Below are 16,885 nucleotides of genomic sequence, written 5' to 3'. Positions count from 1 at the left end.
TTATGAAAGCTAGTTGCAAGAGTATCTAAAATAATAGATGTTAGGTAAGTGTATTCAAAACAGTGGTAAAATAACGGGTATTAGTCTCATCGATATATCCGCCGGGTATATACAGTGAAAGTTAGGTGGAATCAAATCGCTCATGGCTCTATCCTAATCGGTGTAAGGTAAGTACTCTCTATGAATATAAGTTGTTATTGGTGAAAAGATAAAGAGAGAGAGATTGTTCCTGTGTCTTACCTGCCAGTTAGTTTTGCGTGTGCATTTTCGTCGTCCGTTCGTGTGGTTAGTTGTTAGCGCGTCTAGCTCGCGAGTTAATTCAAAGTTTGGATATAAAGAGAGGACTTCTCTCGTGGCGCTAAGCAATTGTGTCGCTCCAGTATATGCTAATTCTTTTATGAATATTTTTGAGAACAAATACATTCTCAACCAAGAATCTTGGAAGAAAAATGCGATGGTATTTCTCAGATATATAGATGACATCTTTGTACTGTGGGTGGGTACCCATCAAGAACTTCAATCAGCACTTATTAACCTCAATACCATCAATGAACGAATTCAATTTACGTATCAGATTGATAACTCAACAATTGCATACTTGGATGTACTATTAACACGCAAAAACACTAAAATTGAAACAACCATATATAAGAAAACAACTGATCGCAATAACTTACTTCATTACAAAAGCTTCCACCAGCTTCCACTAAAAAACAATCTACCATTATCCCAATTGTATAGAGTTAAACTAATTGTATCAGAATCAAGTGAATTACAAATTCAAACTGCCAATATGATTTCCAGATTTGAGGAACGAGGATATCCCAAACGAATCCTAGAACAAGCCGAACAAAGATGTGGTTTAAAAACAAGGAAAGAATTATTACAACAGACACACAAAAATGGAAATTTTAAAACTGTCATTGTGTCTAAATATTCGACTTACAGCTAACAATACAAATGGATCATAAAAACACATTGGCCATTACTTACCAATTAACCGGATTTTGCAACGATAATTGCAAAATAACCCACATTTGGATACACCAGGAGTAAAAATATTCAAGACATACTCAAAACATCTAAAAACAGTACCAAGACAGATCAAAAGGGTATGACCCCTCGTCATAATTGCAGCAATTGCCACAATGTCATCAAAGGGAACATTATTACTCATCCCATGAAAGGAACACCAATAAAATTGAAAATGACAGCTACCTGTGACACAACTAATGTGATCTATTTACTAAAATGTCCATGTGGACTTGCATATGTTGGTAAGACATCTAGAAAAATTAAAACGATAATGTCAGAACACAAAAGCAATATCAGAACACACAAAACAAGCTCAACAGTGGCCACACATTTTAATGAAAGACACCACAGTAGATCTCAATTGAAATTTACTGTACTGGAAGTGATAGAGAAAATACCCTGAAGAGATATGAACAGAACCTTGTTACAAAGGGAAAACCACTGGATTTATTTTCTAGACTCGATGAAACCAAAAGGGCTCAATGACCGACTGGAATTCGCCTGTTACCTTTCATAACCTAAGAACTATACACTTTATCATGACTATTTCTAAAGCTTTCAATTTTTAAAGCTTTCCACCTTTTTGTTTCTAATTAATTGTATATACTTCAATTCTCAATTTCTTATGGTTAATTTTGATTTTGATTCGTCAATATATATAATGGGTTGAACCTTAGTATTATACACCCTATTGATCGATATTGATTTAACCCGAAGGTTACCAGATTGTGTTTCACCTAGATTTTGCATCTAATACTTTTCTAAGATGGCGCTCATACATGGTTTCCAACGAGAAATCCCGCCTGCCTCTGTTACCCTTATAACGTCCAACCGCTTTACCATCCCGAATGTTGCACATATTTACTAATAACACGGTAACCTTTATTGGAAGGTAATCCGTTATATTAACCATTATGAAATGGGAGCTCGCCCCTCATATTCATATATTCACACCACTTTAAGATCGCGTCTATACTTAGCGCCACGAGAAAAGTCCTCTCTTTATATCCAAACTTTGTATTAACTCGCGAGCTAGAGGCGCTAACAACTAACCACAGGAACGGACGACGAAAATGCACATGCAAAACTAACTGGCAGGTAAGACACGGGAACAATCTCTCTCTCTTTATCTTTTCACCAATATCAACTTATATTCATAGAGAGTACTTACCTTACACCGATTAGGATAGAGCCATTAGCGATTTGATTCCACCTAACTTTCACTGTATATACCCGAAGGATATATCAATGAGACTAATACCCGTTATTTTACCACTGTTTTGAATACACTTACCTAACATCTATTATTTTAGATACTCTTGCAACTAGCTTTCATAATGAAATTGACTTATAATTTCTAACAATCACTAGAGCACTAACTGCCTGATTATTATTGTTATACACACCAGCATGAAATATGCACCTACTAACGCAATATTTGAATTTGAACACTGTATCCTTTTGAGAGTCATTATATTGTTTTATCTAGAGATTCCCCTGAAGAAGTGCACACCAGTGCACGAAATGCATTGGGAATGCCACTTTTAAACTGCATTTAATCTGTGAAGAAATACTCAAATACATCATAAAGAATATGTGATTTATGATTGACCGCTGAATTAAATTCATAGTTTGAAATTCATAAAGAATGGAGAACCTTTATTGAACAAAAGATTACCATTCATTCGCTGACCAGCGATTCATGTTGTGCCCAGAGGGTCATCCCCTACATATAGAGGATGCTTGCTTAGTACTTCACAGTCACACTCGATGGTTCAGAGAGTGATACCTCAGGAGCACACTACAAAGGTATAAAATCAAATACAAAACAGCCTGTGCGCAACCAATCTATATCGACATTTAAAACAGTAATTAAACCTTTGGTGTGTCAGAAGACTGTGCACAGAAACGTCCTGCATCATTAATGATAATGTGGTGGGAATTGGCAGCAAGTCTCTTTGCACATAACAGGAAATATTCGGACAGAGGACTGCATGAAGAAGCATACCTTCAACATACCATTCGAACTTGCAATGTTGGTTTTATAGTGCCTCCTATGTATGGGACATCAGGGCTGCCTCATGACGAGCTTGGAGAAGTCCATGCAACAGCTCTTTATTCCTGTTGATGCCTGTTGCCTGCACAAGCAGAGTGTAAGCTGTTACACACTGACAAGCTCACATTTTGCAAAAGGTTACTTACAACCTGGCACCCATGCTGCTTTTGCAAAGCATTTGTGCTAGGCCTGCGCAGAAAACTACGCCACGCTCACGTAGTTTGCGCAACTATGCACTACGCGAATTGAACTTAGCACAGTGCAAAAACGCGTAGCGTAGCGGGCATTTTTTGCTTGCTCGCGGTCCTCAACGTCAAGTTGGCGACCGCGAGCGAGCAAAATAACATCCCAGCGAGACAAGCATCCGGCACTGTGCAATCATTGCGAACAGCATTTCCTTCTGCACTACGCAGTACGCGTAGTGCTACGCGTAGCTCTCGTAGTGCGTAGTTACTACGCAAACTACGCCCAGGGTTAATTTGTGCATGACTTTGAGAGTTAAAAGGAGGGAGAAACATACCTTTTTTTAGTTTATACTTCTTCCAACGTCTAGGGTTCGCAGTGTATGCAGAGCGATTTGCAGTGGCAATAATGTATGCACATTTTTGCATTGCGAATGGTACTTTGCATTTGCAAAAATGCAAAGTACTTGTATGCATCTATCCCAAGGTTGTGTAGAATATTGCTGTTTTTGCAAATGGTGTCTAAACCTAAATTAAAAATGTATTTATATGCCGTACGTTTTCAGAGTATATTGTCCTGTAGTTGATAAGCACGTGTCATATGTGTGTGGCAGATGCACGGCACCCTGAGTTTTTTTCTTCAAGGGTGTTTCTTTTTGCTTCGAAACCTGTTGAACTGTGTAATTGCAGAACACAAATAAAAGGTGGCATGGCACATTAATAAATTAAACGAAAAGGCTGTACTAGGAACTGAAATGAAATGTAAATAAAAGAATACTGGAAGTTGGCTTCATAGTTATGGTAATTAGTTAAATCTATATTCATGGGGCGACCCTTTTAGACTGTCCAATCTCATAGAATGCGAGGTAAGAAGATGCTTAACTGCAATTTTATTGTTATTGTATTTTTTTGCTTTTAAAAATATGTTTTGCATCCAGCTAGATCAGATCTATCAGATGGATTACATGGTCGTGCAGAAAGTTTCTTAATGGTTTAGAGGGAAAACAACCTACAGTAAAATGAAAAGGAAAACGAATTTGCATTCGTAAAGTAAGATTATGAGTCTGCAATTGCAAACTTGTTTTTGTACCCTAAATGAACGTGACCAATTACATTGAGTATCAGTATGCTACAGGCGTTGCATACCCGTTATGAACCTGTGGTGAAAGTGTTCTCAAGGGAATATATCGAACGTAAGGGAATGTTCTTGTGTGATCAATTTGATGATGCTTTAATTTTAAATTCTGTCAAGCCGTGGAAAGTCACCGTACTCAGATCTGATTTTTCTTTAAGTGTCTGAGGTTGAGCAAGAACAAAGAAAAAGGCTTGCAAGAAAAGAGCAACAGGAGAAACTGAGTGAAAAGGTAAGCTACTGTGTGCTATATTATCGATCCAACCTGAAGTCCTACATTACTGATACACTGTGGTACAAATGTAGGGTGTAGTAGTATGGCTTGCTCTTTACCATGGAAAGATGTGAAAGTGGACAGGCACGCCAACCAGATACAGGAGTCTTGGTCACCAAGATCTTAGCCACCACTGACGTGTATGAGCAGTGCAGGGCCTGGGGTAGAACAGCTGTCCACCGATTACCCCTGGCGTGGTGGTCCTCGTATTCAACTCTTTCACTCTACCTATGCTCGCTTAGTGCCTTTGAAAATCCTGCCTAACATTGGTCATGACCAAAAATACCTTAAAATAGTTGTTTTTTTCTGTTGACTCGTCCTAATGAGAAGATTGTTATCTAAAATACAGGCACAAAATGACATTTGAGGGTGGGAGAAAGGGAGAGTGGGCGAATGTGCCTGGTGAATAGGGCATGTCCCATAGTGAAAAATCCTCCCTTTTTAGGTCTCGTCTGAGACAGAGCGTGCTGTCTCTTCGAGACATTTAGTAAGCGGCTTTTAAAAGTGCCACCAGAGGCTTTTGCTGGGCTCCAGCTTGCGTTCATGAGCGCATGCATGTGCTCAGCTGCCATCTGTGTTTTTATTGCTGTAATCAGGCTCCTCTGCTCGCACCCCCCTCCTTTCTCCCCCTCCCTCTTCGTCAGTTTCATCTGTGTCTTCTATTGCTGTGAATGTTCCTGCTTCACGCAGGCACACACACCATCAGTCGTCAGTGCACGCTTTCACCAATCAATCAATCAATACCATTTGTAGAGCGCACTACATACCCGCAAGGGTTCCAAGGAGCATGGGGGGGGGGTTCTGTTGCTACTGTTCGAACAGCCAGGTCTTGAGTTGCCTGCTGAAGGTTAGAAGGTCTTCGGTTTGTCGTAGGATGAGGAGGAGGGTGTTCCAGGCCGTGGCGGCGCGGTGGGAGAAGGATCTGCCTCCGGCTGTGGCTCTACGGATACGTGGGACGGGGGCCAGGGAGAGGTCTGCGGAGCGGAGTTTCCTGTTGGGTACGTAGAAGGAGAGTCGACTGTTGAGGTAGGCTGGGCCGGTCTTGTGAAGTACCTTGTGTGTGTGGATCAGGAGCTTGAAGGAGATTCTTTTGTCAACAGGGAGCCAGTGCAGGTTCCTGAGGTGGGGGGGGGGGGGTGATGTGGTCGCGGGGCGGGACGTCGAGGATCAGGCCTGCAGAGGCACTCTGGATTGGTCGGTGCGCCGGCGTAGAGGGCGTTTCCGTAGTCGAGTCTGCTGCTGATTAGGGCCTGGGTGACTGTTTTCCTTGTGTCAGTCGGGATCCATCTGTAGATCTTGCGGAGCATACGGAGGGTGTTGAAGCAGGTGGAGGAGATAGCGTTGACTTGTTTGGTCATGGTGAGTTTCGAGTCGAGGATGACTCCCAGGTTGCGTGCGTGGTTGGTGGGTGAGGGGGGTGTCCCCAGTGAGGCGGGCCACCAGGAGTCATCCCATGCTGAGGGGTTGGGTCCAAGGATGAGGATCTCCGTCTTGTCTGTGTTCAGCTTAAGGTGATTGTCCTCCATCCATTCGGCGACGGCCTTCAATCCCTGGTGGAGGTTGGATTTGGCGGTGAGGGGGTCCTTGGTGAGGGAGAGAATCAGTTGCGTGTCGTCGGCGTAGGAGATTATGTTGAGGTCGTGATGTCAGGCGATGCGTGCGAGGGGCGCCATGTAGATGTTGGACAGCGTCGGGCTGAAGGATGAGCCCTGCGGGACGCCGCAGATGATCTCGTAGGCTTCGGATCAGAACGGGGGAGGCGGACTCTCTGGGTTCTGCCGGAGAGGAAGGAGGAGGTCCAGTCAAGGGCCTTGTCTCTGATCCCTGCGTTGTGAAGTGGAGTGCCTAGTGTGCAGTGGCAGACGGCGTCGAAGGCAGCGGATAGGTCCAGAAGGATGAGCGCCGCCGTCTCGCCGTTGTCCAGTAGGATCCTGATGTCGTCTGTGGTGGCGATGAGGGCAGTCTCAGTGCTGTGGTTGCTGCGGAATCCTGACTGGGAGGGGTCTTGGATGTTGTTGTCTTCAAGGTAGCAGGTGAGCTGGATGTTGACTATCTTCTCGATTACCTTAGCTGGGAACGGAAGCAGGGAGATGGGCCGGACGTTTTTGAGTCCGCTCGGGTCCGCCTTGGATTTCTTCAGTAGGGAGTTGGTTTCTGCGTGTTTCCAGCTCTCATGGAAGGTCACGGTCTCGAAGGAGAGGTTGATGATGTTGCGCAGGTGGGGTGTCAGGGGGTCGTGGTTGGTGGGGTGAGGTGGGTCCGGTGTGTTGGGGCCTGTTTGGGTAGTCCGGGGGTTGAAACTGTCGTGGATGTTGGCGATCTTGTGGTGGAAGAAGAAGGTGGCGAGGGTGTCGCACAGGGCTTGCGACGGCGGGATGTCGTTGACGTTGGAGCTGGGGTTGGAGAGTTCTATAATGACGTTGAAGAACTCCTTGCTGTTGTGTGCGTTGTTGTCGAGGCTGTTTTTGAAGGAGGTTCTCTTGGCGGTCGCCCTGATGAGGCGGTGGTGGTTGCGGATGGCGTCTTTGTGGGCAGTGCGGCTGCCTGGCGACTTCTCGCTGTGCCATATGTTCTCCAGCTTCCTGCAGGTGCGCTTAGACGCTAGGAGTTCCGGGGTGAACCAGTTGGCTCTCTTGCTGGTGTCCTTGAGGTTTGTTTTTTCAGTGGGCTAGGGTGTTGGCGCAGTCATCCATCGATCGTCTGAGGGTGCGCGCACCGTCGTCGGGGGTTGGTCGGAGGATTGAGTGCGAGATTTGTCTGTAGTTGTGCGGTGATTTTGCCCCAGCGGCGACTGGGGATCTGTAGGGTGCGGTGATGTACGACGGGTGAAGGGACCGTGGGTGCGCTCGGGGTGGAGCGATGAGGGTGCTGGCGTCGTATCGGAGGCAGTCTTTGTGGTTGGTGTGGGGGCCAGGGGTTCTGGTGCTGGCTGCAGTCCAGGCGCGTACGGGCGCAGATGGGCTTGCTTTAGGCATGCCTTCGGCGCGCGGGAGGCGGGTGGCAGGGGTGAGACGAGGGGGGGGCGGTGCCGCAGGCGCAGCAGCTGCGAGAACTGCGGGCGGGGAGGGAGCGCGGCGCGAGGGACAGAAGGGAAAGAAAAAGGAAGATGGGCCCACAGGAGCATAGCACTGGGCACAGCGGAACCGAGCACAGGGGCACACAGGCGCTGGTGGAGCTGCAGCTGGCGAGGTCAAGGGTCGCTCCCAGGTCGCACCAGGCACACACACCACCAGCCGTCAGTGCACGTTTCCACCAGGCACATACACCACCAGCCGTCAAAGCACGCTTCCACCAGGCACACACACCACCAGCCGTCAGTGCACGCTTTCTTCAGGCACACACACCACAAGCCATCAGTGCACGCTTTCACCAGGCACACATACCACCACTAGCCGTCAGTGCACGCTTCCACCAGGCACACACACCATCAGTCGTCAGTGCACGCTTTCACCAATCAATCAATCAATACCATTTGTAGAGCGCACTACATACCCGCAAGGGTTCCAAGGAGCATGGGGGGGGGTTCTGTTGCTACTGTTCGAACAGCCAGGTCTTGAGTTGCCTGCTGAAGGTTAGAAGGTCTTCGGTTTGTCGTAGGATGAGGAGGAGGGTGTTCCAGGCCGTGGCGGCGCGGTGGGAGAAGGATCTGCCTCCGGCTGTGGCTCTACGGATGCGTGGGACGGTGGCCAGGGAGAGGTCTGCGGAGCGGAGTTTCCTGTTGGGTACGTAGAAGGAGAGTCGACTGTTGAGGTAGGCTGGGCCGGTCTTTGGAAGTACCTTGTGTGTGTGGATCAGGAGCTTGAAGGAGATTCTTTTGTCGACAGGGAGCCAGTGCAGGTTCCTGAGGTGGGGGGGGGGGGGTGATGTGGTCGCGGGGCGGGACGTCGAGGATCAGGCATGCAGAGGCACTCTGGATTGGTCGGTGCGCCGGCGTAGAGGGCGTTTCCGTAGTCGAGTCTGCTGCTGATTAGGGCCTGGGTGACTGTTTTCCTTGTGTCAGTCGGGATCCATCTGTAGATCTTGCGGAGCATACTGAGGGTGTTGAAGCAGGTGGAGGAGACAGCGTTGACTTGTTTGGTCATGGTGAGTTTCGAGTCGAGGATGACTCCCAGGTTGCGTGCGTGGTTGGTGGGTGAGGGGGGTGTCCCCAGTGACGCGGGCCACCAGGAGTCATCCCATGCTGAGGGGTTGGGTCCAAGGATGAGGATCTCCGTCTTGTCTGTGTTCAGCTTAAGGTGATTGTCCTCCATCTATTCGGCGACGGCCTTCAATCCCTGGTGGAGGTTGGATTTGGCGGTGAGGGGGTCCTTGGTGAGGGAGAGAATCAGTTGCGTGTCGTCGGCGTAGGAGATTATGTTGAGGTCGTGATGTCAGGCGATGCGTGCGAGGGGCGCCATGTAGATGTTGGACAGCATCGGGCTGAGGGATGAGCCCTGCGGGACGCCGCAGATGATCTCGTAGGCTTCGGATCAGAACGGGGAAGGCGGACTCTCTGGGTTCTGCCGGAGAGGAAGGAGGAGGTCCAGTCAAGGGCCTTGTCTCTGATCCCTGCGTTGTGGAGTGGAGTGCCTAGTGTGCAGTGGCAGACGGCGTCGAAGGCAGCGGATAGGTCCAGAAGGATGAGCGCCGCCGTCTCGCCGTTGTCCAGTAGGATCCTGATGTCGTCTGTGGTGGCGATGAGGGCAGTCTCAGTGCTGTGGTTGCTGCGGAATCCTGACTGGGAGGGGTCTTGGATGTTGTTGTCTTCAAGGTAGCAGGTGAGCTGGATGTTGACTATCTTCTCGATTACCTTAGCTGGGAACGGAAGCAGGGAGATGGGCCGGACGTTTTTGAGTCCGCTCGGGTCCGCCTTGGATTTCTTCAGTAGGGAGTTGGTTTCTGCGTGTTTCCAGCTCTCAGGGAAGGTCACGGTCTCGAAGGAGAGGTTGATGATGTTGCGCAGGTGGGGTGTCAGGGGGTCGTGGTTGGTGGGGTGAGGTGGGTCCGGTGTGTTGGGGCCTGTTTGGGTAGTCCGGGGGTTGAAACTGTCGTGGATGTTGGCGATCTTGTGGTGGAAGAAGAAGGTGGCGAGGGTGTCGCACAGGGCTTGCGACGGCGGGATGTCGTTGACGTTGGAGCTGGGGTTGGAGAGTTCTATAATGACGTTGAAGAACTCCTTGCTGTTGTGTGCGTTGTTGTCGAGGCTGTTTTTGAAGGAGGTTCTCTTGGCGGTCGCCCTGATGAGGCGGTGGTGGTTGCGGATGGCGTCTTTGTGGGCAGTGCGGCTGCCTGGCGACTTCTCGCTGTGCCATATGTTCTCCAGCTTCCTGCAGGTGCGCTTAGACGCTAGGAGTTCCGGGGTGAACCAGTTGGCTCTCTTGCTGGTGTCCTTGAGGTTTGTTTTTTCAGTGGGCTAGGGTGTTGGCGCAGTCATCCATCGATCGTCTGAGGGTGCGCACACCGTCGTCGGGGTTGGTCGGAGGATTGAGTGCGAGATTTGTCTGTAGTTGTGCAGTGATTTTGCCCCAGCGGCGACAGGGGATCTGTAGGGTGCGGTGATGTACGACGGGTGAAGGGACCGTGGGTGCGCTCGGGGTGGAGCGATGAGGGTGCTGGCGTCGTATCGGAGGCAGTGTTTGTGGTTGGTGTGGGGGCCAGGGGTTCTGGTGCTGGCTGCAGTCCAGGCGCGTACGGGCGCAGATGGGCTTGCTTTAGGCATGCCTTCGGCGCGCGGGAGGCGGGTGGCAGGGGTGAGACGAGGGGGGGGGCGGTGCCGCAGGCGCAGCAGCTGCGAGAACTGCGGGCGGGGAGGGAGCGCGGCGCGAGGGACAGAAGGGAAAGAAAAAGGAAGATGGGCCCACAGGAGCAGAGCACTGGGCACAGCGGATCCGAGCACAGGGGCACACAGGCGCTGGTGGAGCTGCAGCTGGCGAGGTCAAGGGTCGCTCCCAGGTCGCACCAGGCACACACACCACCAGCCGTCAGTGCACGTTTCCACCAGGCACATACACCACCAGCCGTCAAAGCACGCTTCCACCAGGCACACACACCACCAGCCGTCAGTGCACGCTATGTTCAGGCACACACACCACAAGCCATCAGTGCACGCTTTCACCAGGCACACATACCACCACTAGCCGTCAGTGCACGCTTCCACCAGGCACACACACCACCAGCCGTCGGTGCACGCTTCCACCAGGCACACACACCACCAGCCGTCAGTGCACGCTTCCACCAGGCACACACACCACCAGCCATCAGTGCACGCTTCCACCAGGCAAACACACCACCAGCCATCAGTGCACGCTTCCACCAGGCAAACACACCACCAGCCGTCAGTGCACGCTTTTCCACCAGGCACACATACCACCACTAGCCGTCAGTGCACGCTTCCACCAGGCACACACACCACCAGCCGTCAGTGCACGCTTCCACCAGGCACACACACCACCAGCCGTCAGTGCACGCTTCCACCAGGCACACACACCACCAGCCATCAGTGCACGCTTCCACCAGGCACACACACCACCAGCCATCAGTGCACGCTTCCACCAGGGAAACACACCACCAGCCGTCAGTGCACGCTTTTCCACCAGGCACACACACCACCAGCCGTCAGTGCACGCTTTTCCACCAGGCACACACACCACCAGCCATCAGTGCACGCTTCCACCAGGCACACACACACCACCAGCTGTCCGTGCACGCTTCTACCAGGCACACACACCACCAGCCGTCAGTGCTCACTTCCACCAGGCACACACCACCAGCCGTCAGTGCACGCTTTCACCAGGCACACACACCATCAGCCGTCGGTGCACGCTTCCACCAGGCACACACCACAAACCATCGGTGTCGTTGAACGTAGCTAGCTGCTCGAATTAGTGTGATTTGCAGGACACGTTGATCATCAACACATCAAACGCTCTTTTTTGCCCCGGGTTCCTCCCGGGCCTATGCCTGTCTGAGGGTCACTCATTCATCAACTGCCACAGGGAGTGGTTGGGTCCGTCGCAGGGTAGCTTTGCCCTCTTTGTCCCCCCACAAAGTCAGACACCCGATCACCCATCACAGGATCCCTCCCCCTGGAGGTATGCTGCCAGTGCGTGGCCTTTCCTCCTGCCACGGTGGAGCACAGGTTGGCGATTGGTCCGCACTAGGCATGCCCCTGGGTGCCTCGCTACATGCTGTTCGTGGCTGTCTGTAGTGTTCCACGACTGTCTGCGTTCACTGCCTCGGGTGCCCACCACTGTGGCCGGGTTACGGGGAAGGCCAGCCCCTGCCAGCCCTGTGGTTGCTCGCCTGCTTCCGTGGGCCTCGTGTCTGATCCAGGAAAGCATCCGACTATGACTTCAGATCAAACGTGGCGACACGCTGAATTTAAGCATATTACTAAGCGTAGGAAAAGAAACTAACCAAGATTCCATTAGTAACAGCTAGGGCAGAGCCCAGTGCCGAATCCCCGCCCGAAGTCGGACGAGGGATATGTGGCGAACAGAAAACTGACTCCCCCATGTCGCTCAGAGGACCCAAGTCCTTCTGATCAAGGCTCACCCCACAAACAGTGTTAGGTCGGGAGAGGCCACCGGCGCGCCGGGATCGAATCTTCTCTTGGGAATGCAGCCCCAAGCGGTTGGTAAACTCCATCTAAGGCTAAATACAGGTGTGAGACTGATAGCCAACAAGTACTGTAAGGGAAAGTTGAAAGACCTTTGAAGAGAGAGTTCAAGAGAGCGTGAAACAGTATAGAGATAAACAGTTGGGGTCTGTGCAGTCCACCCGGAAACTTCAACACGGTGGGCAAGTTGGTCCCCCGGGAGGGCAGATCCTTTCTGCGGAACCACCAGCTGGGCAAACCTGGCTCCCGCAGGGTGCATTTCCTCCGTCGGGTTGTGCTGCGGCCTGCTCTGGGTCAGCTGGGAAGGCTTCAGGGTGGCAGGTGGCTCTCCGCTGCGGGGACGAGTGTTGCAGCCCCCCTGGCAGCAGCTTCATCATGTCCGCAGACAGAAGGGAGATTTGACCGCCTCTGCGCCCTCCTCCGTCAACCTCTTGGTGTGTGCCGGGGCAGGGAAGGGGGCTGGGCAGCAGCTCCCGCTGCGACTATCGACTGGGGCGGACTGTGCTCAGACAGAACAAAATGTTTTTTCTAAGCAGACCAGCTATTTGTAGCTGTTGCAAAACCTCACAAGCAGCAATCTATATCTAAGACAGGAATGTTTAGATGGATAGTCAAGTTTATCCAGACTTGCTATCGAAAAGCCAAGAGAACCCTCCATTTCACCCCCAGGGTGCATTTTACCCTCCAGAAGGCAGCAACCATAGCCTTCTTAGGAAACATTCCCCTAATATTTAAGTAACTACATGGTCAACCCCATATACGTTTTCTAAACTTTGTTTTGTTGATATTCTAGCCAGACAACAGTCTATGGTCATCCAGACTGTATTAAGGACCGTATTCCAAGCATCTGCGTCATCCACAGGCTAGCCACAGCTTGTGGAAGGATTCTGCTTTACAGTCAAGGCAAAGCATGTGTGTCTAAAACAACGCACTACGATGGAAAATATTGCTCTTTAAGCATCTGTTCGTAGCACTATACGTTCCCCTGTGCCCAGCCCTCTTCTCAGACATGTGTGGCTTTGATCATAGATCACTTATCTATAAACATGTGCATCATATCATGTTGACTCGCCACTCCATACCAAACTCACCTGCTGTGCGGGAAACAATCTATCAAGTCGATGCCCATTCCAACTAAAGGGGGTTCTCACTGTACTTCGTGACTCAAAAGACTACTTCTAAGAAAAACAACCATCAAACGCCCAAGCCCAAAACTAGGTGGCAGGAATATGCAGAGTATGTAAATCTACACATCACTTCATGCTACGAACAGATGCTTATAGGGCAAGGGACATTTTCCTTATGAATGATGAAAAACTTTATTGACAGATTGGCTGACATACAAAACTACTATAAGGCTATTTATTGTTTTCATAGAAACCTGATCATCTGCAGATTAACTAATCAGAGCCCTGCAGTTTTTAACAAAGTCTACCAATAGTTCTGTGATACAAATAAAATACTTGGTTAAATCGAACAATAATTGTTCCATTTGAGTATCTTTTATACAGTATCGCTTGACGCGGTTACCTTCTATTCGATAGAATGGTACATTATAAATTGTTTACTTCTGAACATGGTTGTACCCTCCACAAGGTTGTAAGTCTCAAAGTGTGGTGCTGATGCTCAGAGGCTGAAAAAGACAAAAGGGGAATCCAAAGAATGAGTAACTGTTGAAGTTACCTAAATAGAGAACCATTCTTGCAGGTAACACATTTTATTTTGCCTTTTAACTCCATTAGTGGTAAGATTCTGATTTGTTCTGCTGAGAATTTATTTTCTGCACACTTCACATATAAAATACATTGACCATCATTGAGTGGCAATGTGTAAATGCTTAAATAAACTGTGCACCCTCCCCGTCTATGATTTCTATTTGGTCTTCACATCAGCTGGTCTGTTTTTAGGTTTCGCCTGTCGAAAGCTGCGGAAGCAGCGTTTCCCCAGGCGAAATCTAATGTTAGAACACTGTGGGGGAATTGAACCCGCCCCTTCTTCCATTGGCTAGCTCCATAAATGGAGGCTAGCCATTGGAAGACATCATTGTCAATGACTTTTTCCCGGTCAGAACGCGAATCGTGGGCGTTTCTGACTCTTTTTTTAAGTCCCGCCCCTTGTTGCCGTGTGTCCCGGGCCGCGCTGTGATTGGCTGCCGGCCCGGGACACCCCCGGCAACAAGGGGCGGGACTTAATGACACCCGTGACGTCATTCCCCGGCCCGGGACCTGACTTGTTTATCATTCCGGCTGGAGTGCTGCGCACGCTGTTTATTTAGTGTCATTACGGCTTGTTATTTATTCATTTTTAGTTTACATCGGAGCGCTGTGTCCACTTTAGGGACACCTCGCTCTGTTTATTTATTTTATACTGGATGCCGGCGCTCCTTTAAATATTCGCGCCTAAGCTTCTTTTCTCCGTAGCACTTAAATACTGCTACTTAATCAAATATCGCTTGTGCCCGATTACGCAGAGTACAGCTGCTTTCTGCAGCAAGTAAAGGAATTGCCTGAACAACGAGGCTTTTCAAGTGCTCCTCTCTAATCCCTGCTGTTTAAAGGGTGTGTTGCTGCAATAGGATTCTGTCTGTCTTGAACTTTACAGTCTGTGGGACGTTTACTACTGTAAAATCCTTAGCTGGGTATAAATTGCTGTCAGCGGCGAAGGTCCAGAGCTCGACGACAAAAATATCTGCCTTCTGACAAAATATCTGGCCTTACAGTACAACTTTCAAAACTGCCCTTGTATTGCTGTGACTGGCCTTGTATTGCTGTGTCGTGTGTGAGAGAGCTTTTGGGGTTCGGCGTGTCTGAGCGCGTGTGAGGACCGTACCTCAGTCTGTGTGTGTCATAGGGGTGATTAACTGTTCATGTGTTGACCATGTGTGTGTAAGACAAAGAGAGATTGATTCTCTCTGTCGGTGCCTGTTGTACGTATTGGTAGAGTTCAGCGTCCCCCAGCCTGTGTGTGCAGGAGCAGTGATGACGTGTGAGATGTTCTGCGCGTGTGTTTGTAGTGTTAAATGTGCCCAAGTATACTTCTACTTGTGTATTTGTGTACAAACTACACTGCTCATTAATGTGATCACAAACAGGGGCTCATTGCCTGCTTTCACTATCCCCCTGCTAACTGCTCACCGCTCCTGATGAAATGTCACCCGTCCCTCCCCCACCCCTGCCTTCACAGCCGGGAGCGCAGCCTCGTAACAGGGTGCTTGGCAGTTGCCTGCCCTGCGTGGGTCAGGAGAGGTGTCCGCGCGCTTAACCCCCTCCCTGTCTCCTATTCTTTCTCTCTCAGTTACTTTCATCGCTTGCTATTCTCATTTTTTCTCTCTGTTCCTCTCACTTTCGGTCCCTCTCCTCTTCTCATCTTTCAGTTACTCTCACCTCTTTCTTTCCCTCCCCATCATGCTATCTTTCTCCACTCGCCTTCCTCATCTTTCTCTCTTCTCACGTGTTCTCTTCATTTCTCGCTAGTCCTCTTCTTTCTAACTCCTTCTGTCAGTTTCCTTCTTTTGGGTGTCCTTTTCACCCTCTCTGCCCCACACTTCTATGGCACTCTTTGTCATCTTTCATCTCCATCCTCTTCCCTCTTTTTTCTCTCCATTGCATATTGCGCTATTTCTTTCGCAGTGTCTCGGGACTTTCCAACGCTCATTGTCTTCCCTTGTACTTTCTTTCTCCTTCATTTGTTGTGTTGCGTGCCTATGTGTCTCTTGGTCTGTGTTGCTCCTCCGTTTCACTCTTTCTTTTGCTCTCCGTTCTATTCCCTCTCTCCTCCCCCTCTCTTTCTTTCCTGTTCCGCTGCCAGTCTTCACTTTTCTCTCGATCCCCACTTATGTCTCCATTCTCCTCGGCCCATCTTGCTGCTGTATCTTTCTTTCACATATCTCCCCTTCTCTCTGTCTCCATATTCTTTGATTTCTCTTTGCTCTTCTTTCCGCGCTCACTTCCCACGCCCCTGTTTCCTCATTCTTCACTGTCTCTTCGCCCTATTCTTGCTTCGGTCTTTCTCTCTCTCTCTCCTCTGCCTGGCTTTGTGTCAGTGGGAGTGCTGTGATTTGGGAGCCAAGCTCGCCTGCTCAGTTTTTCCAGACCCTCATTTGGAAGGAAGAAAGTAGTGTCGGAATAAGAGTCCTTCCCGCCACTTACACCTTCCTTCTCTTCCCTCAGTGTGTCACCCTGTTCGCGCGTGTGTGGATGTCTGAACGTGCATATCGCAATCACTGTGTGGCAACGTATAGCGCCTCTCACTTTATCTCTAAATCTGCATTGTACCTGTCACCGTCTGTCTAAAAAACACGCATATCTCATTGGAACGTGCGCTTCTCTCACCCACAGTGGGTCATCACTCCTTTATTCTCCCCGTGTGTTACGAGGTGGCTTAAAATCTGCGTGTCTGCATGTTTGTGCCCCACACGTAGATTCCATTTACGTGTTTATAATCATTTCTGTGTGGCCATTAGTCTGTCCATGAGTGTCTGAAGTTGTGCAAGTGTGAGTGCACCCATAGATGCCAAGGTTTCAGATTGCTATGAGTGACATTTTCAAAATGTAAATGCAATTATGAGTGACATTTTGACGAGTAAGAGTGACACTTTCTTACAAGCAAA

At 49.5% G+C, this 16,885-nt stretch overlaps 1 protein-coding gene across 1 annotated transcript in view; it reads left to right on the top strand.

Annotated features, from left to right (window-relative positions):
- Positions 1 to 16,885, top strand: part of UBXN8 (UBX domain protein 8) — a 222,784-nt gene that overhangs the window by 162,960 nt on the left and 42,939 nt on the right. The window contains exon 3 of the mRNA XM_078677839.1: positions 4,567 to 4,637. Coding sequence (XP_078533965.1) covers positions 4,567 to 4,637 — 71 coding nt within the window. The remainder of the gene's footprint in view (positions 1 to 4,566; positions 4,638 to 16,885) is intronic.

Source organism: Lissotriton helveticus, chromosome 2_1 (assembly GCF_964261635.1).
Source record: "Lissotriton helveticus chromosome 2_1, aLisHel1.1, whole genome shotgun sequence".
NCBI lineage: Eukaryota > Metazoa > Chordata > Amphibia > Caudata > Salamandridae > Lissotriton > Lissotriton helveticus.
The sequence above is the reverse complement of the archived record's forward strand: the minus strand, read 5'-3'. Positions and strand labels throughout refer to the sequence as shown.